The sequence below is a fragment of the Ranitomeya imitator genome, chromosome 1 (genome assembly GCF_032444005.1).
Source record: "Ranitomeya imitator isolate aRanImi1 chromosome 1, aRanImi1.pri, whole genome shotgun sequence".
Taxonomy (NCBI): Eukaryota; Metazoa; Chordata; class Amphibia; order Anura; family Dendrobatidae; genus Ranitomeya; species Ranitomeya imitator.
Window position 1 is genome coordinate 187,181,733 of NC_091282.1, and position 21,607 is coordinate 187,203,339.

Genomic DNA, 21,607 nt, shown 5'->3' on the forward strand with positions numbered 1-21,607 from the left:
TACCGGCGATCGCAAAACGATCATGCTCTTTGGGGTCTCGGCTACCCCCGGCAGCCGAGACCCCAAAGATTCTCGTGGGGCCGGCCGGCGCACTGCGCATGCGCCCCCCATTTTGAAGATGGCGGCGCCCACCGGGAGACACGAGGAGCACCGGGGGAGCTAGGTGAGTATTGGGGGGGCCACCTGGGACCCCTTTTCTCTGTCCTCCGATGTGCGATCACATCGGAGGACAGAGAAATTAAAAAGAGATCGCTTTTTTTTTTTGCGATCGCCGGTAAACGGTTAATTACCGGCGATCGCAAATGCGGGGTGGGTTAAAAAAAACCCGAATCATGTTCTCTGGGGTCTCGGCTACCCCCGGCAGCCGAGACCCCGGAGAAAATCCGACTCTGGGGGGCGCTATTTACTTTTTCCACAGCGCCGTTAATTAACGGCGCTGTGGTTTAAGTACCCTTAGCGGCCGCCGTTAAAAGGCGTATCGGCGGTCGCTAAGGGGTTAATAGTGGCAACAGAGCGCAATAAAAAACTTTGTGAAATGTTAACTCTGTTGCAGAAATATTAGAAATGAAAGCTTTTGGCATCTAAAGATTTAACTTGGTAAAGTCTAAGTGGGTGTTATCAGATAGTTTTCACTAGGGGAGTGTACTTCTCCCTGTATGATGCTAAACAATCACATGCAGGAAAGGACAAGCAGCAGAAGAAGAACACGCCCCCACAGTAGCTGACAGCAGGTTTCTCAGAGTGTAAGATGTAATCACACGTATATTTGCTATGTTCAGTCATCAAAAACTGAGCACAACAGACAAAAGTGTGATTACTGACATATTTCTGGACCTACAGTGTGACGAGAGGGGCAATATAGCAGAGGTGACAGTCCTATGAGAAGAGGAATAGAGCTGATAGAGTTTTCAAAGTGATACAGCTAAACTCAGATAAGTTTACATAAGCTCCCCCCACATGGACATTTTCTTAAAAGTGTTAGTTATCGGTGCTTTCTAATTGTGCATGAGGTTAGACCAAGAGATCATGACCGTCTGCCATACAACTCACACACTGAGAAACCTGCAGTACTTTATGGAGAGGGGAGTGTTCATTTCCTTCTGTGTTTCTGACTGCTTATGATTGGTCAGCATCATACAAGGAGAAGAAGTACATGCCCCCCAGTGAAAACTTTCTGATAACACCCACTTGGACTTGAAAGTTAACTCACTACAAAATACTTCGCTTGCTAATAACTCTGCAATGGAAAGCCAAAATTAGAAAGAATATATAAATTATTCCGCAGCTGCTATTTCACTATGTGTGCAGTTCAACATGAAAAATTTGGTGAAAGGTCCTCTTTAAGAAGCTACTATATTCTGTGCCAGGCAAACATGGGAATTGCTATTTGTTGGGCATTTATTCCCAAGTGTATGGTTGTACAAGTTATATTAAGGCGCCAAAAAAAAGTCATGTGCCAGGTTGTGACAATCAAGAAAGAAATTTATATCAAACCCCTCAGGCACATGCAATAACTCTAGATGTTTTAATAGTGCAAGAACAAAGAATGGTAACAAGCTTCAAAAAAATTAAAAAACACGCAAAAAAGTACTGAAAAAGAACGTAATGTCACATGCTCACAGCAGTGATTTGCTGTATTCCAAGGTGAATACACATTAAAGAAAGAGGTGAAGCAGAGGTGAGCACATAGCTACAGGCAGTAATGGATGTTGTGTCAGTTTTCCAACTTTCCCTGTTCAGACTTCTAACAATGGCGGTGATTAGTCCGCAGCGTACAGCAAAGAACGAACGGCCAATATAACAGACAGCAAGTCAAAATTAGCTGTGTACATAAATTACTAGTAGAGTTGGAAATCCAGGACTTGGGTCTCTCTCTGCACCAGTGGTATGTCCACCCTGATTATATTATATACAGCATGTACACACGTGGTCAAAATTGTTGGTACCCCTTGTTTAATGACAGAAAAACCCACAATTGTCACAGAAATAACTTGAATCTGACAAAAGTAATAATAAATAAAAAATCTATGAAAATGAACAAATGAAAGTCAGACATTGCTTTTCAACCATGCTTCCACAGATTTAAAAAAAAAAAAAAAATCTCATGAAATAGGCCTGGACAGAAATGATGGGACCCTTAACTTAATATTTTGTTGTGCAACCTTTTGAGGAAATCACTGCTATCAAACGATTCCTGTAACCGTCAATGAGACTACTGCACCTCTCCACAGGTATTTTGGCCCACTCCTCAAGAGCAAACTGCTCCAGTTGTCTTGTGTTTGAAGGTTGCTTTTTCCAGATGTCATGTTTCAGCTCTTTCCAAAGATGCTCGATAGGATTTAGGTCAGGGCTCATAGAAGGCCACTTCAGAATACACTGCGTCCAGAATTATTAGGCAAGTTTTATTTAAGAGGATTATTTTTATTATTGATCAACAACTATGTTCTCAATCAACCCAAAAGACTCAAATATCAAAGCTTAATATTTTTGGAAGTTGGGGTGGTTTTTTTTTATTATTTGGCTATCTTAGGAGGATATCTGTTAGTGAAGGTAACTATTACTGTGCAGAATTATTAGGCAACTTAATAAAAACCAAATATAATCCCATCTCACTTGTTTATTTTCACCAGGTAAACCACTATAACTGCACAAAAATTAGAAATAAACATTTCTGACATGCAAAAACAAAACCAAAAAAAATTAGTGACCAATATAGCCACCTTTCTTTATGATGACACTCAACATCCTTCCATCCATAGATTCTGTCAGTTGCTTGATCTGTTTAGGATCAACATTGCATGCAGCAGCCACCACAGCCTCCCAGACATTGTTCCAAGAGGTGGACTGTTTTCCCTCCCTGTAGATCTCACATTTTATGAGGGACCACAGGTTCTCTATGGGGTTCAGATCAGGTGAACAAGGGGGCCATTTTTTCTTTTTTGATACCTTTACTGGCCAGCCACGCTGTGGAGTAGTTGGAGGCATGTGATGGAGCATTGTCCTGCATGAAAATCATGTTTTTCTTGAATGATACAGACTTCTTCCTGTACCACTGCTTGAAGAAGTTGTCTTCCAGAAACTGGCAGTAGGTCTGGGAGTTGAGCTTCACTCCATCCTAAATCCGAAAAGGTCCTACAAGTTCATCTTTGATGATACCAGCCCATACCAGTACCCCACCTCCACCTTGCTGGCGTCTGATCGGAGTGGAGCTCTCTGCCCTTTACTGATCCAGCCTCTGGCCCATCAAGTGTCACTCTCATTTCATCAGTCCATAAAACCTCTGAAAAGTCAGTCTTAAGATATTTCTTGGCCCAGTCTAGACGTTTTATCTTATGTTCCCTTATTCAAAGGTGGTCGTTTTTCAGCTTTCCTTACCTTGGCCATGTCCCTGAGTATCGCACACCTTGCGCTTTTTGATACTCGAGTAACGTTGCAGCTCTGAAATATGGCAAAACTGGTGGCAAATGGCATCTTGGCAGCTTCACGCTTGATTTTCCTCAATTCATGGGCATTTATTTCGCGTCTTTTTTTTCCCAACACACTTCTTGCGACTCTGTTGGCTATTTGCCATGAATCGCTTCAAAAGTTTGGCAATTTCAACACTGCTGCATCCCTCTGCAAGACATCTCACAATTTTGGACTTTTCAGAGCCCGTCAAATCTCTCTTCTGACCCATTTTGCCAAAGGAAAGAAAGTTGCCTAATAATTAAGCACACCTTATATAGGGTTTTGATGTCATTAGACAACACCCCTCCTCATTACAGAGATGCACATCACCTGATTTACTTAATTGGTAGTTGGCTCTCAAGCCTGAACAGCTTGGAGTAGGACATGTATAAAAAGTATCATGTGATCCAAAAAACAACTTGCCTAATAATTCTGCACGCAGTGTAGTCCATTGTTTTCCTCTTAGCCATTCTTGGGTGTTTTTAGCTGTGTGTTTTGGGTCATTATCCTGTTGCAAGACTCATGACCTGCGACTGAGACCAAGCTTTCTGACACTGAGCAGAACATTTCTATCTATAATCCCTTAATCCCTTGATAATCTTGAGATTTCATTGAACCCTGCACACATTCTAGACACCCTGTGCCAGATGCAGCAAAGCAGCCCCAGAACATAACAGAGCCTCCTCCATGTTTCACAGTAGAGACAGTGTTATTTTCTTCATATGCTTCATTTTTCAGTCTGTGAACATAGAGCAGATGTGCGTTGACAAAAAGTTCAATTTTTGTCTCATCTGTCCATAGGACTTCTCCCAAAAGCTTTGTGGCTTGTCAACATGTAGTTTGGCAAATTACAGTCTGTCTTTTTTTTATGATTTTTTTTTTCAACAATGGTGTCCTCCTTGGTTGTCTCCCATGAAGTCCACTTTGGCTCATACAACAATGGAAGATGTGAAACTGATGTTCCTTGAGCTTGAAGTTCACCTTCAATCTGTTTAGAAGTTTTTCCGGGCTCTTTTGTTGCCATTCGTATTATTCGTTTCATTGATTTGTTATCAATTTTCCTCCTGCGGCCACGTCCAGGGAGGTTGGCTACAGGCCCATGGATCTTAAATTTCTGAATAATATGTGCAACTGTAGTCACAGGAACATCAAGCTGCTTGGAGATGGTCTTATAACTTTTACTTTTAACATGTTTGTCTATAATTTTCTTTCTAATCTCCTGAGACAACTCTTTCTTTCGCTTCCTCTGTTCCATGTTGAGTGTGATACACACCAGGACACGAAACAGCACAGTGAGTATCTGTAGCCCTATATACAGGCCCACTCACTGATTCCAAGATTGTAGACACCTGTGATGCTATTTAGTGGACACACCGTGATTCAAAATGTCCCTTTTGTCACATTATTTTCAGGGGTACCATAATTTCTGTCCAGGCCTATTTCATGAGTTTTATTTATTTTTTTAATTCTGTGGAAGCATGGTTGAAAAGCAATGTCTGACTTTCATTTGTTCATTTTCATAGATATTTTATTTATTATTACTTTTGTCAGATTCAAGTTATTTCTGTCATTAAACGAGGGTACCAACAATTTTGACCACGTGTGTACATAGCCTTGAAATTGTTCCAGAAAATTAAGCATTTTTCTCAGGCAATTATTGCAATTACACATGCTTTGTTATACAGGTTTCTTTCCTTTGTGTGTATTGGTACAACACACTCAAAAAAAAACAGAGGAAAAAAAGGCAAATTTGACATAGTTCAACACACCCTTTGGAATAAATAACTGCAATAAAACACTTCCTATAACCACCAACAACCGTCTTACACCTCTTAAATGGAATTTTGGATCACTCTTTTGCAAACTGCTCCAGGTCTCTCATATTTGAAGAGCGCTTTCTCCTAACAGCAATTTTAAGATCTCTCCAGAAGTGTTCAATGAGATTTACATCCGGACTCATTGCTAACCACTTCAGAACTCTCCAGCACTTTGCTTTCATCCATTTTTGGGTTTTTCTTGAAGTACATTTGTTATCATTGTCCTGTTAGAAGACCCATGACCTAGGACGCAAACAGAGATTTTTGACACTGGGCACCACATTGCGACCCAAAATCCTTTGGTAATCCTTTTCCGCAAAGGCACAGAGTATGAGAGTCAACAAAACAACCCCAAAACAGGTTTGAACCTCCACCATATTTGACTGTAGGTATTTTGTTCTTTTCTTTGTAAGCCTCATTCCATTTTCAGTAAACAGTAGAATGATGTGCTTTAACAAAAAGCTCTATCTTGCTCTCTTCTGTCCACAAGACACTTTCTCAGAATGATTTTGAATTACTCAAGTACATTTTGGCAAACTACAGTCTAGATTTTTATGCCCCTATGTCAGCAGTGGGGTCCTCTCCTGGGTCTGCTGCCATAGCGTTTCATTTCAAATGTTGACGGATAGCTTGTGCTGACGCTGATGCACCCTGAACCTGCAGGACAGCTTGAATGTCTTTGTAACTTGATTGGGACTGCTAATCCACCATCCGGACTATCCTGTGTTGCAACTTTTCATCAGTTTTTCACTGCTGTCCATGTCCAAGGAGATTAGCTACAGTGCCCTGGGTTGTAAACTTTTTGATTATGTTGGGCACCATGGACAAAAGAACATCAAGATCTTTGGAGATGGACTTGTAACCTTTAGATTGTTTATATTGTTCAACAATTTTGGTTCTCAAGTACTCAGACAGTTCTCCTCTTTCTGTTCTCCATTAGCGATCAGCAAGTATACTCGTTGCTCGGGTTATCTCCGAGTATTTGTTAGTGCTCGGAGATTTAGTTTTCGTCGCCTCAGCTGCATGATTTACGGCTGCTGAACAGCGTGAATACATGTGGGGGTTGCTAGGGAATCCTCACACGTATTCAGCCTGTCTAGCAGCCGTAAGTCATGCAGCTTCGTGAACAAAAACTGAATCTCCGAGCACTAACAAATACTCGGAGACCACCAGAGTGTGCTAGGTAAAACCCAAGCAACGAGTATACTCGCTCATCACTATTTTCCATACTTTGTGTGGCACACACACACACACACAGACACGCAATGCAAAGATTGGGTCAATTTCTCCAATTTTTATCCAGTTACAAGTGTGATTTTTATATTGCCACAAAGGTTACTTACCACACCTAAGTTTGAACGAGCATCACATGTTTGAAACAAAGTGGTTTATCCACAATTTGGAAAAGGCCCACCAATTTTGTCCAGACCATTTGCGGGGGTTTTGTGTGAAACTATGTTCAATTTGCCTTTCTTTCTCATTTTTTTTTTACTGTTGGTCCAGTACACACAAAAGGAAATAAACATGTGTATGACAAAACATGTGTAACTGCAATAATTTTCTGGGATAAATACTTCATTTTCTGGAACAATTTCAAGGGTGACAACACTTTCAGCCATGTATATAGTTTTACAGATTTGTCCTTAAAACTTTTCTAGAATAGTTTCTTAAAGAAAAATCCTCCATAAAAAAAAAACAAATGCAAACAATAGTTTCTGCAGAAAGTTACATTTCTAATTTGATAATGATGCTTCATCATACTAAACCGGAGAAAAAGTTGCATCTCCCGCCATCCCTTTTCAAAGTTTTACGGGAAGCTGCAGCCAGTAATAACAATGGATGTATTTGTTAAATATGAACTGACTCAAAATTAAATATTGAGTTCTGACCTCAAAATATACAAGAATTTTACAAAAAGATATACAATAATGCAAACAAAATGATTTGGCAAAATTGGTTTCCTCTGGTATGCATAGCTTCCATAAATGCCCCCATTATTTCTATTGACCACAAGTGTGAATTGTTGTAAGCTCTGGGTGTGACAAGTGACATAAAATTGTACTAAATTCCAACCCAAAGCAAATGTTCAGCCATTACAACTAGTAAGTTTAGGGGCAATAACCTTTGTTTCTCATAAAAATGTGTCAACATATTAACACGCTTTATACACATTCTTGTCAGAGGCCAATAAATCTAAAAAGTCAACTTGTGAGAGCTGTTATATAGGCTACATTCAGGTCAGGGTGCCAGGGTTACACAGATGTCATCACTTGTCAACAAAGAAGAACCCCTGGAAGAACAGTATACTCTTAAAAAGGATTTTCCAGTTTCATAAAATCTCTGTCCACAAGATGCAAATTTTACTTCACTCACTCTCATCAGGTCCAGTACTGAGTCTCCACCACCATTCTCGGTGTCAATTATTGTCGCCACTGCTGAAGTCATGACAGTAGATGGAACAAGCCACTGAAAGACACTGAGCTCATTGATAATAATACACAATATATTTAATGCATAATATACAAACAAAACAATACTCTAAGAAGCAAGAAATAAGCAAACATTGAATATATGAAATTGAACTGCATTACCGTTATATAGAACATAGTTATAAAAATGAAGGCACTTAGAGAATAAACTGGTGAATTCATGAGACCCATCAGTAGAGATGGGAAAACCCAAACAGAAATGTTCGGTTTTCATACCGGACAGTAACTGATCGGGCCTGAACACTAAACACGGACTTTCTACTGAAGTCCGTGAGAGAGAAGAGAGGGAGATGGAGGAAGAGTGGGAGATGGAGAGAGAGAGGGTCAGGTACTAGAACCCAAACTTCTACCGGTCCACTCATCCCTACCCATCAGCCACAACAAGGCGACCCTTCTTTGAGGGACCCCAAACCTAATATTTATCAAACTTGTCTCTCCTGGGCTAAAAGCCTACAAATTTATAGGGCAGGTAGGATAAAACATTAATTAAAAACAACCTTATTCTTATGGTAGGAGTGCATAGGTCAGTACCTTCATTTTTATACACATTTTGCTTTTTGTAGCACACTATTAGAGGTTTTGACTGCCTCATTTTCTGATTGAGCACTCCTCCCATCAGCTTATGGCTGTTTTCAATTAATGCTGTATCCCACATTCCCTCTAAATTAGTGGTATTTTAGCCAGGGAGAGGCATGTTTGATAACTATTAGATTTAGGATCCTATCAAAGATAGGTAAACTTGTGATGGCTGATGGGATCTCATGAATTGGCCAATTTATGAGCCAAGTCTCTTCATTTTTATAAATGTATTTTATATAGCAGTAATGCAGTTCAAATTTCATATATTCAATGTTTCCATACATCTTAGCGCTTATAGTATGCTGTTTTCTTTTGTTTGTATATTGAGCTCAGTGATTGTGTGCTATTGATGTGACATCAGCGCTACGGACAATAACAGGCACCAGGAGCCGCAGCGGAGAATTCATCGCTGGACCCACGGGGGAGTGCTGAGTAAAGCACGGGATTTTGTTTTGTTTTGTTTTTAACAAACCCGGTCTAGGGGGACGAGTTTTCTGAAACTCAAAAAACCTCTTTCATTGGCGTTAGTAATGAAATCATACACAATTGAAATACTTACATTAGTGTTTTATGGATACGTTCAACGGCTTCCTCCAGCTCTTCCTTCTGGTCAGGCACAAAACGATATTCAGAAACGTAACCAGCGAGGTTCTTATATGGATCATAGTCCCCAAGTTCCGCTGCAAAAGAGAAACATCGCTGTTAATGATTATACCATCTCACAATGTTATCTCAATTTTGGAACCCAGGTGGAATTCAAGGTTTGAAAAAGGCTCACTTATGAAAAAGGAGCAGAAAGATCCCTGTGAGTGTTATGCAGGACACAATACATTCTATCTGTAAAAACGGGTTATATCGATAGAGGCCTGTCCCACAACAGCATCTATTAGAAGAACGAGACCCCTTCATGCGTCGCTGTCAGTGAAGAGGCGGTCGCACAGTGGAATGCAACAAGACCCCGCTCTGAAGACAGATGCTTGTACCATTGGTAGGATCTGTAAAACTTAGGCCGTGTACACAAGCTATGTGTTAGTGGTGGAAATTCAGACATTTCCATTGACTTACAAGTAATATTTGCTACAGACATTATATTTGATATATTTTGTGTAGGGAATATTGGTATTAATAATGTTAAACTACAGACATGGCACAGTCGCCTATGCATTATGGTTTGGTAGAACACTCCTGTAGGCTACAAATAGGACACGTAAAGAAGACTCCAGCCAACACAAGATTTTCATCTGGGAAATCAGCCCTAAAACCTATTTGAAGAAAAAGATAGAGCTAAGCATTTTTAATGCATTTGTAAATGTTAGCTTGCTAGAACGTACAATAGCGAAGCTTATCATGACTTTCTGGAGGGACATTAATAAAAAAATATATATATTAGCAGAAGGAGCTGTGTGTATTTTTCTATCTCGGGCTAGATTTGCTCTATCTTGAGGATTGACATTTTAGCATATGTTTGGCGGGACGGGCCTTGAAGGTTGTTTGTGAGCGATAAAAACTCAACTTCAAAGTTCTATTTATTGGAAGAAAAGCTTTTTCAATTCAATGGAGTTAACGGAGAAACATTATTATATTGAAGCCTTCACGGCGTTGGAAAGAAAGAGAAACTTTCCGTCACACTGAAGCTTCTCCTGAAGAGGCCTTCTCGACAGAAAGCCAAATGAGCTTTTCGGAGGAAAGGATACAAAAATAATGATAAACAAGAAAAGCATTTAATCCTTCTCTACTCAAAAAAAGCTGGCTATTTGTGTATGAGCCGGGCTTCATAAGTCGCCACTTCTAGGATCCAGGCTCTTTCAACCCAACTGTGTTTTCATCTCCTTCAGCCTATAGAAAGCTGTCATTATTTGCTATCTGATGCAGGACTGTGCTAACCCCATTGACATTCCTCACATTCAGTTCCCTTCATCCATCCGGCAGCACTATTATGGTGTAAGAATGGATTAGACCGGGTATTATAAATTTAATAGAAACCAAAAAAGTGGTACTAAAAAGGCCCCATCAGCAATAACAGTTGGGAAGAACCAAGTGGAATGTAGAACGGTTTTCCATTTAGCAATAAAAAATATATATGAAAATGTAAAATAACCGTTAAAAAGTTGTGTATTCAGAGTAAAAATTGGGAGCCAAGCAATCAACAAAATAAGTATTATTCGTCTACTGAAGCCCTAGGCACCCCAGTGCAGATTTACCCCTTACAAGGCTTCAACACTGACTTCATGTCTACCACACAAGACCCACTATAGTCACTTACTAGCCCCAGCAGTTATGCGGGAGGAGATGACAAGACCACTGTAGCTTATAATTGGCTGCAGTGGTCACGTGTTTGTCGGGACATCATTGCTGCAGGACTATAAACAAAAAGGGCTAGAAGACAGAGGTGGCACTAGTGGCTACAACAAGAAATGTTTAAAGGTTTAGTCTCATGTTATGAAATCGGTATTTAGATAGACAGCAGGAAAATGAGCAAGATTGCAATTAACTTAATTAGTCCCTTTAAAAACAGGGTGGCACATGTTAAGGAGCTGAAACTCCTAAACCCATCATCCAATTTTAATGTGGATACCCTCAAATGAAAGCTGAAAGTCTGAACTTCAACTGCATCTAAATTGTTTTGCTTAAAATTCATTGTGGTAATGTCTATAACCAAAATTAGAAAAATGTTGTCTCTGTCCAAATATATATGGACTTAACTGTATCTATCGATATATCTATCGATAGATAAATAGAAATATAGATAGATAGATCTATCGATAGATAGATCTATAGATAGAAATATAGATAGATATATTTATAGATAGATAGTTAGATATATCTATAGATAGCTAGATATATAAAACCAAGCCCGATGTTTAGTAATAAACATAATAAAATGGTACCGTACATAAAGAGTTAAATAAAGACACACACTCACACACAAAATCTGCGTTAGGCCGGGGTCACACTTGCGAAAAACTCTCACGAGTCTCACACCTCAATACCAAGCACTGCCGCCGACACTTGGGACCAGAGTGTTCAGCATACATGCAGCTGCACACTCCGGTCCCGAGTGCCGGCATCAGTGTCAGGTATTGAGGTGAGAGACTCGTGCGAGTTCCTCACAAGTGTGACCCCGGCCTTAAATGCAATATTTGTTTAATTTAAAAAAAAATTGAAAAAAAATGGCGTGGGCTACCGCGCAATTTTCTGCGCCAGAGAGGGAAAACCAGGGGTTGGGGGCCAATGTTTATAACCTAGGAAGGGGTTAATACCCATGGAGCTTCCCAGGTTATGAATCTCAGCCTGCATTATACTGTGTAGAGAGCACTATGCAGGATTCATAATGTGGGGAGGTTGTAGGACATCTGCGGGTGAGTCGTGGGCCTCATATTATGTGTGGGGGACTGTGGACACATGATACTGTATGTTGGGGGCATCATACTGCATGGGGCGTTATGTACTTCGGGGGTAGCATATTGTGTGTGAGAGGATGTACTGTGGCAACATTATACTGTGTGTGGAAGATGTAAGATCACCACACTGTGTGAGGGCAGAGGGCATAGTACAGTGTTCCAGACACAATATAGTCATCACACTGAAAGGGAGCAAAGGGGCGTCATACTGTGTGCGGTTTAACATGGGGGGGCCTCATACTATGTGTGGAGGTTTTTAGACACATCATACTATGTCTTGTTCGGCATCATACTGTTTGGGACGAAATGTACTGGGGGGGACATCATACTGTGTGGGACCTCTGTGGGCATCATACTGTGTGGGACCTCTGTGGGCATCATACTGTGTGGGACCTCTGTGGGCATCATACTGCGTAAGACCTCTGTGGGCATCATACTGCGTGGGACCTCTGTGGGCATCATACTGCGTGGGACCTCTGTGGGCATCATACTGCGTGGGACCTCTGTTGGCATCATACTGCGTGGGACCTCTGTGGGCATCATACTGTGTGGAACCTCGGTGGGCATCATACTGTGTGGAACCTCGGTGGGCATCATACTGTGTGGAACCCCGGTGGGCATCATCATACTGTGTGGCAGTAAACCCTAGTGCACTAAAGCACTATGTGGGTCGCATTATGAGTCCCTCTTTCCGGACTTTAAAAGTATGGCGGTATGCCTATAAGTAGTAATAATTGAGAAACTGCATGATATATGTACTCGTATAGCATTCCAAATTTGACATTTTGTATAAATAGCGATGAGCGAATATACTCGTTACTCGAGATTTCCCGAGCACGCTCGGGTGTCCTCCGAGTATTTGTAAGTGCTCGGAGATTTAGTTTTCCTTGCAGCAGCTGAATGATTTACATCTCTTAGCCAGCTTGATTACATGTGGGGATTCCCTGGCAACCAGGCAACCCCCACATGTACTTATGCTGTCTAGTAGCTGTAAATAATTCAGCTGCGGCGATGAAAACTAAATCTCCAAGCACTTACAAATACTCGGAGGACACCCGAGCGTGCTCGGGAAATGTCGAGTAAAGATTATATACGCTCATCACTAATAAATAACGAAGCAATATTTAAAAAAATTCTGAAAGGAAGTACCTACTTCTCCCAAACTACTTCTCCCTAGCAATGAATCAATGGAAAGTACAGAACGCCCTCTTATGTCACAAAGGATATGTTGTTGTCCACACAGTATCACAGGGAAGGACTAAACCCAATATCATGCATATGGACATTTGTGAGGCGTCCTTTGAATCTTTGGTAGGTGGTTAAAGGGGCATCCCCATCTCCAAGATCCTATCCCCAATATGTAGTAGGTGTAATAACAATAATATTAGCAAATAACTCCAATTAGAAATGTAGTATAGTTCTTCTGATTCTCTATGTCACTTTCGTCATTTGCACTAGCTTAGGTATCCATGGTTATGACCACTGATATAGTAAGTTAGTTCTTAGTGGTCGTAACCATGGATACCTCAGCTACTGCAATGCCTGTACAAGAGAAAAGCAACACAGCGATCTGAAGAACTAAACAACATTGCTAATTGAAGGTATTTTCGAATACTATTATTATTATTATTACACCTACTACATATTGGTATGTGATCTTGGAGATTGAATTATTCTGCAAAGGGGTATTCACAAGTTTTAAATAGTTCTCTCAGCAGTAACAGGATAATCTTACCAGGAAATCTGACTTGTTGGGGTACCAAATAAATGATCTACTCTCACAGAATTTAATTTTAATAGTTTTTTTCCCCATAATTACATGTGTGTATGTTGCAGGAAGGTTCTATATACATGCATAATACATCAGGTGACAGGACAATTATGAGAATGCCTCCACCTATCTTGGCAGGTGCCTATGCTTTTTCAAAATAAAGAGAAACGTAAACAATTGTCACAAAGACACATTTTTTTCTAGAACGGCAGCTGCTGTCACATTGATATACTGCACAGGCGTTTTACCTTTGGTGCCCATGTATACATGTGAAGATGTAGCTGGAAGTATTTTGTGCCTAAATATACATATACATTCTTGAATACATTTTTTCACAAAGTAAAATCATAAGCAATATCTTATTTTTTGTAATTAATATTCTATATTTTATAAATGTATTTAAAAGGAAAAAAAGAGAATACATTAGCAACCAAGGAGATGACATTTATTTAAAGACAACCTGTCATCAGATTCACGCTGCTTGAACAGGGAAGTCACTTTGGTAATATTGATCACAAAATAATATATTTTCACTTATTCTTTAATGAGCTGTTTAGGAAAGCAGATATTGGGACACTACACTAATTTCCTGGGGTCAGTATTTGGCACTCATCTTTTTAATTTATTATTAACTACCTTTGTAGAGGACATACAATGTTAAAAATTAAATATTTTCACATACTAAACTCTGCAAGGTAATCAACAAAGAGGAATATAGTTTAACATAGGAGAATGATTTATGTAAGCTTTAAGCTTGGGTAAGGAAAAGGCAATCAACGTTTTTAAAGTAGGCAAATATAAGGTCATGCACTTTGGTCAATTAAGTAAAATGTACAATACTGCAATAAATAGTAAAATACAGGCATCCGCTATGTCTAAGGCCTCTTTCACACGTCCGTGTCTCCGGTACGTGTGGTGACAGTTTTGACATGTACCAGAGACACTGACACACATAGACACATTCAAGTGAATGGGTCTGTACACATGTCAGTGGGTGTCACCGGACCGTGTGTCCGTGGGCAAAGCTGACATGTCCGTATTTTTACTGTCACCATGGGTCACAAACCATCCAGCCCACGTGCACTCACATGACTCACATGACACACTGGCATGTCATCTATGTGACACGCACCGGCGCCAGGAAAGAAGCAGTACAGCAAGTGCTGTTCCTCTGCACCGAGTGCTGGAGACGGCTCTCATCATTCAGCCCTGCTCTGCCAGCGATCGTTGTGTTCAAGTTATAACAATGACAGCAGGCAGCGACTGATGGGACTATTACTCCCATCAGCCTACACCTGCTGTCACTTTTATTAGCTGCAGCAGGTGTAGGCTAATGGGAGTAATAGTGAATGATGAGAGCAGTCTTCAGCACCCAGCGCCGGGGAACAGCGCTTACTGTAGAGCTTTTTCCCTGGCGCCTGTCTATGTGGTACTGGTGTGGCACACAGGTAGCACACGGTAGCCTCACGTGTGCCACAAGTATTACACACACGGACACAATCATCGCCGCTACCGTTTTCTCCCGATACCGGAAATATCAGGACGTGTGAATCCAGCCTAAAGAAAAGACTGTTTAAATAATCATCATCATAATCACAGACGTAGATTCTTTGCTGTAAGAGCAGTGACATTATGGAACTCTCTGCCAGAACTATAGGTACTAAATTGCGTGATGGAAGCTACTCTAATAGATATATGTAAAATCAGGACTTTACCCCTAATATGGGTCAATCAGCAACTACCTCAAGGGAATTTTGCCTTCCTGGGGATCAACATGTTACCCTAAAGGTTAAACTTGATGGACTTAAAAACGTATGAAACTTTTTACCTGCATTACAGATAAGCAGTTGGTTACACTTCTTGTAGCTCCCTTCCCATGGCAGTCAGTATGGGGGGAACTGAGTAGAGTAGTGCTGACAGTGCTATGCGAGGAGAGCGGTAAGAAGTGTTTGTAGTGACACACAGCTCTGCTCCCTTCCCCAGCTTGTAATCACAGTATATGCCAGCAGTGAGATCAGTGAGGAGAGCAGAGCTGTGTGTCATTACATATCGCACACAGAAAGCTGTTCTGACTTTCTTTGGAGGAGTCTTCTTTCTTTCCCCAGCCAAATCCTTCTGCTTATGATTGGCCAACGTCATGCAGGGGAAAATGTAAATGTTCCAGACAAGAATCTCTGTTAACGTATACTTTGTCTTATTGAAAATTACAATTTAAACTTTACAAGTGAATGTCTCTGCAAAACAGATCGTTGCATAGATTGAAAAAGACTTTAATCCATCAAAATCAATTAAAAAATAACATGAAAAAGACATTTTATTCAGCCCTTCAGCAGCTATTCTACGCTGTGGACAGTTTATTATGATCAAACTGGGTAAAGGTCCTCTACAAAGCAGTCAAGTGTTACATGTACCCAGCAACCAATTTCATTTTCATACTTACATTGTATAGCATAGGCCCCAAGCTGAGCAGCAATGTTAAAAGGACAAGGCAATCGACCTTGCAAAACATCCTGCTTCACTTGCAAAAAGAACTGATACCTAAAGCAACAAAAAATACAAATGTATAACAGATCAGCATCCATATTTATGGTCTTAAAGAGTAACTTTCGTTTCAACTATTGATTTCTGAAATAAAAATTAACATGAAAATAAGTAACTTTGCAATATATCTTTATCAGAGAAATCTGCTTCTTTCTCAGATACAGATTTTACCTTGGAATTGAGAATTTTGATAATGACTGATCAATTCTGGCAGAGAAAGAAGCAGATTTCTGATAAGATATATTACAAAGTTGCTTATTTTCATGGGTGCTATTGATTCATGAAATAAAAATTAAAATGACGGTTACACTGTAAATATTAGTGTCAGAAATAAACACAAGAATGAAACAAAAACATAAACAATTATATAATGGTCATACAAATTAGTCTGCCAGCCACGTAATTTGATAGCCGTCACTAAGCAATAGTTTCAAAGATGTGTCAAACATTAAATTGACGGACCATACACCATTAAAAGGAAGGAGAACATGGGATAGAGGTAAAGGTGAAGGCTTTCTGCAAGGTGCTTTATAAAGAGCAATCTAGCAATATGTTCGGAAATATAAATTATACCATGATAATTGAAACACCTGGTATGAGGGGGAATCTGTCACCAGATTTTTGCTACCTCATCTGAGAGCAGTATAATGTAGGAAAAGAGACCCTGATTTCAGCGATGTATCACTGATTCGGTCAGAACTCCTGCACCCAGTAATCGGAGTTTTTAGATGTAGCAGAGCTGAGAAAGCCAACTCTGCCCAAACCAGGCTCTGTATGTACAATGTATAGTGACAGTAAGTTGCTAATCAGTGCTGGGGGCAGAGTTGTGCCAGAATGCACAGGAGATATAGGTCTGAAGTTTAATCTCCTGCTGATAAAACACTCATTGCATTGAAACAACAGCACACAGCCGAATATGTGACACATTCCTGAAATTAGTGTCTCATCCCTTACCTTATGCTTCCCACAGGTTACTTAGCAAAAATGTATGGTCAGATTCCCTTTAAAGTATTCTTGCGGTTTTCAGTGACATGTCCTTTATAAATCAACATATATTGGGTTAAGGAATAAGTAGCCATAGAATATATAACTTCAGGATAATGCAATCTACAGTCATGGCCAAAAGTATTGACACCCCTGAAATTCTGTCAGATAATACTCAGTTTCTTCCTGAAAATGATTGCAAACACAAATTCTTTGTTATTATTTTCTTCATTTAATTTGTCTTAAATGAAAAAAACAAAAAAAGAATTGTCCTAAAGCCAAATTGGATATAATTCCACACCAAACATAAAAAAGGGGGTGGACAAAAGTATTGGCACTGTTCGAAAAATCATGTGATGCTTCTCTAATTTGTGTAATTATCAGCACCTGCAACTTACCTGTGGCACCTAACAGGTGTTGGCAATAACTAAATCACACTTGCAGCCAGTTGGCATGGATTAAAGTTGACTCAACCTCTGTCCTGTGTCCTTGTGTGTACCACATTGAGCATGGAGAAAAGAAAGAAGACCAAAGAACTGTCTGAGGACTTGAGAAACCAAATTGTGAGGAAGCATGAGCAATCTCAAGGCTACAAGTCCATCTCCAAAGACCTGAATGTTCCTGTGTCTACCGTGCGCAGTGTCATCAAGAAGTTTAAAGCCCGTGGCACTGTGGCTAACCTCCCTAGATGTGGACAGAAAAGAAAAATTGACAAGAGATTTCAACGCAAGATTGTGCGGATGTTGGATAAAGAACCTCGACTAACATCCAAACAAGTTCAAGCTGCCCTGCAGTCCGAGGGTACAACAGTGTCAACCCGTACTATCCGTCGGCGTCTGAATGAAAAGGGACTGTATGGTAGGAGACCCAGGAAGACCCGGAGACATAAAAAAGCCAGGCTGGAGTTTGCCAAAACTTACCTGAAAAAGCCTAAAACGTTTTGGAAGAATTTTCTTTGGTCAGATGAGACAAAAGTAGAGCTTTTTGGGCAAAGGCATCAACATAGAGTTTACAAGAGAAAAAAAGAGGCATTCAAAGAAAAGAACACGGTCCCTACAGTTAAACATGGCGGAGGTTCCCTGATGTTTTGGGGTTGCTTTGCTGCCTCTGGCACTGGACTGCTTGACCGTGTGCATGGCATCATGAAGTCTGAAGACTACCAACAAATTTTGCAGCATAATGTAGGCCCAGTGTGAAAAAGCTGGGTCTCCCTCAGAGGTCTTGGGTCTTCCAGCAGGACAATGACCCAAAACACACTTCAAAAAGCACTAGAAAATGGTTTGAGAGAAAGCACTGGAGACTTCTAAGGTGGCCAGCAATGAGTCCAGACCTGAATCCCATAGAACACCTGTGAAGAGATCTAAAAATGTCAGTTTGGAGAAGGCACCCTTCAAATATCAGGGACCTGGAGCAATTTGCCAAAGAAGAATGGTCTAAAACTCCAGCAGAGCATTGTAAGAAACTCATTGATGGCTACCGGAAGCGGTTGGACGCAGTTATTTTGGCTAAAGGTGGTGCAACCAAGTATTAGGCTGAGGGTGCCAATACTTTTGTCTGGCCCATTTTTGGAGTTTTGTGTGAAATGATCAATGAGTTGCTTTTTGCTTCATTCTCTTTTGTGTTTTTTCATTTAAGACAAATTAAATGAAGATAATACCAAAGAATTTGTGATTGCAATCATTTTCAGGAAGAAACTGAGTATTGTCTGACAGAATTGCAGGGGTGTCAATACTTTTGGCCATGACTGTACATGGAAATGCAGATCATGGAAAGGTGAAAAAAAATGACACCTTGATATCTGCGATCTGATGTCTTATTCCAGAGAAATCTATGTTTTTCTTAATATTTAACTGAGCTGTTCCATGCTATGGGCCGGACATAGATCTCCCTGAGAATCTATCTCCCAAGCTATGTTACTAGTGTGAGACAAATAATGACTGACAGTCTGCATTTCTGATCTTCAAGAGTTCTGGAGGCAGATTCTAGGGGAAATCTATGTCCGGTCCGTAGATCTTAACAGCTCATTTACATATTAAGAAAAACGAGGATTTCTCTGGAATAAGACATCGGATCGCAGATATCTTAATATAATTTTGGTTCACTTTCCATGACCTGCATGCCCATACAGACGGTTTAGGAGGGTTGATCCTATTGACAGATTCCCTTTAATACTAAATGATGGCAACAATCCCTAGTTTATACTCTAATTGCTGTATGTATATATGGGACCAGTAAAGATATGGCCTCATTGCTGAATGCCGTCACACAGCCATGCAGATATGCAGTATACTATACCTGGTTATCTCTTCCTTCAGTTTACATGGATCTTCCGCATAGAATTTAACCCCGAAATATAGAGTGTAGGGAGGGCCGGCTAGAAAACAGAAAAGAGCAGAAGGAATTGTATACATGTATCATATGTGTAAGATAATGAAATGATTTATCTTCACATCAGCAACTATAAAACAGCTGTTAAAATTCATCGATGTAAAACCTCAAATACACAGAAGTCCAAAATTAAAAGCTTGGACAAAGTCGTGGGCCAACCTTCATATTTATTAGAAAATATGTCTACAATTGAGGAAGATTAACGCCTTAGTGACAGAGCCAATTTGGTACTTAATGACCAGGCCAATTTTTGCAATTCTGACCACTGTCACTTTATGAGGTTATAACTCTGGAACGCTTCAACGGATCCCGCTGATTCTGAGAATGTTTTTTTCGTGACATATTGTACTTCATGTTAGTGGTAACATTTCTTCGATATTACTTGCGATTATTTATGAAAAAAACGGAAATATGGCGAAAATTTTTAAAATTTTGCAATTTTCAAACTTTGTATTTTTATGCCCTTAAATCAGAGAGATATGTCACGAAAAATAGTTAATAAATAACATTTCCCACATGTCTACTTTACATCAGCACAATTTTGGAAACAAAATTTTTTTATGTTAGGGAGTTATAAGGGTTAAAAGTTGACCAGCAATTTCACATTTTTACAACACCATTTTTTTTTTAGGGACCACATCACATTTGAAGTCATTTTGAGGGGTCTATATGATAGAAAATACCCAAGTGTGACACCATTCTAAAAACTACACCCCTCAAGGTTCTCAAAACCACATTCAAGAAGTTTATTAACCCTTTACGTGCTTCACAGGAACTGAAACAATGTGGAAGGAAAAAATGAACATTTAACTTTTTATTGCAAACATCTTAATTCAGAACCATTTTTTTTATTTTCACAAGTGTAAAAACAGAAATGTAACCATAAATTTTGTTATGCAATTTCTCCTGAATACACCAATACCCCAGATGTGGGGGTAAACCACTTTTTGGGCGCACCGCAGAACTTAGAAGTGAAGGAGCGCCGTTTGACTTTTTCAATGCAGAATTGGCTGGAATTGAGATCGGACGCCATGTCACGTTTAGAGAGCCCCTGATGTGCCTAAACAGTGGAAACTCCCCACAAGTGACACCATTTTGGAAACTAGACCCCTTAAGGAACTTATCTAGATGTGTGGTGAGCACTTTGAACCCCCAAGTGCTTCACAGAAGTTTATAACGTAGAGCCGTGAAAATAAAAAAATCACATTTTTTCTACAAAAATTATCTTTTTGCCCACAAATTTTTATTTTCACAAGGGTAACAGGAGAAATTAGACCACTAAAGTTGTTGTGCAATTTCTCCTGAGTACGTCGATACCCAATATGTGGGGGTAAACTACTGTTTGGGCGCACCGCAGAGCTTGGAAGAGAAAGAGTGCAGTTTTACTTTTTCAATGTAGAATTGGCTGGAATTGAGATCGGACGCCATGTCGCGTTTGGAGAGCCCCTGATGTGCCTAAACAGTAGAAATCCCCCACAAGTGACCCCATTTTGGAAACTAGACCCCCCATGGAACTTATCTAGATGTATGGTGAGAACTTTGAATGCCCAAATGCTTCACAGAAGTTTATAATGCAGAGTCGTGAAAATAAAAAATATTTTTTTTTCCACAAAAAAGATTTTTTAGCCCCCAAGTTTTTATTTTCACAAGGGTAACAAGAGAAATTAGACGCCAAATGTTGTTGTCCAATTTGTCCTGAGTAGGCTGGTACCCCATATGTGGGGGTAAACCACTGTTTGGGCGCACGACAGAGCTCGGAAGGAAGGAGCGCCGTTTTGGAATGCAGACTTTGATAGAATGGTCTGTGGGCGTTATGTTGAGATTGCAAAGCCCCTGATGTACCTAAACAGTAGTAACCCCCCACAAGTGACCACATTTTGGAAACTAGACCCCCCAAGGAACTTATCTAGATGTGTGGTGAGAACTTTGAATGCCCAAATGCTTCACAGAAGTTTATAATGCAGAGTCGTGAAAATAAAAAATATTTTTTTTTCCACAAAAAAGATTTTTTAGCCCCCAAGTTTTTATTTTCACAAGGGTAACAAGAGAAATTAGACCCCAAATATTGTTGTCCAATTTGTCCTGAGTAGGCTGGTACTCCATATGTGGGGGTAAACCACTGTTTGGGCGCACGGCAGAGCTCGGAAGGAAGGAGCGCCGTTTTGGAATGTAGACTTTGATAGAATGGTC

The 21,607-nt window shown here is 40.1% G+C and overlaps 1 protein-coding gene across 3 annotated transcripts in view; it reads right to left on the reverse strand.

The window, feature by feature from the left end:
• Positions 1 to 21,607, reverse strand: part of EPB41L4A (erythrocyte membrane protein band 4.1 like 4A) — a 466,075-nt gene that overhangs the window by 190,192 nt on the left and 254,276 nt on the right. For all 3 annotated transcript variants that reach the window (XM_069752770.1, XM_069752780.1, XM_069752789.1), the window contains 3 exons: positions 19,325 to 19,403; positions 15,945 to 16,042; positions 8,892 to 9,012 (listed from right to left, as the gene is read on the reverse strand). In XM_069752770.1, the coding sequence (XP_069608871.1) occupies positions 8,892 to 9,012; positions 15,945 to 16,042; positions 19,325 to 19,403 (298 nt within the window). The remainder of the gene's footprint in view (positions 1 to 8,891; positions 9,013 to 15,944; positions 16,043 to 19,324; positions 19,404 to 21,607) is intronic.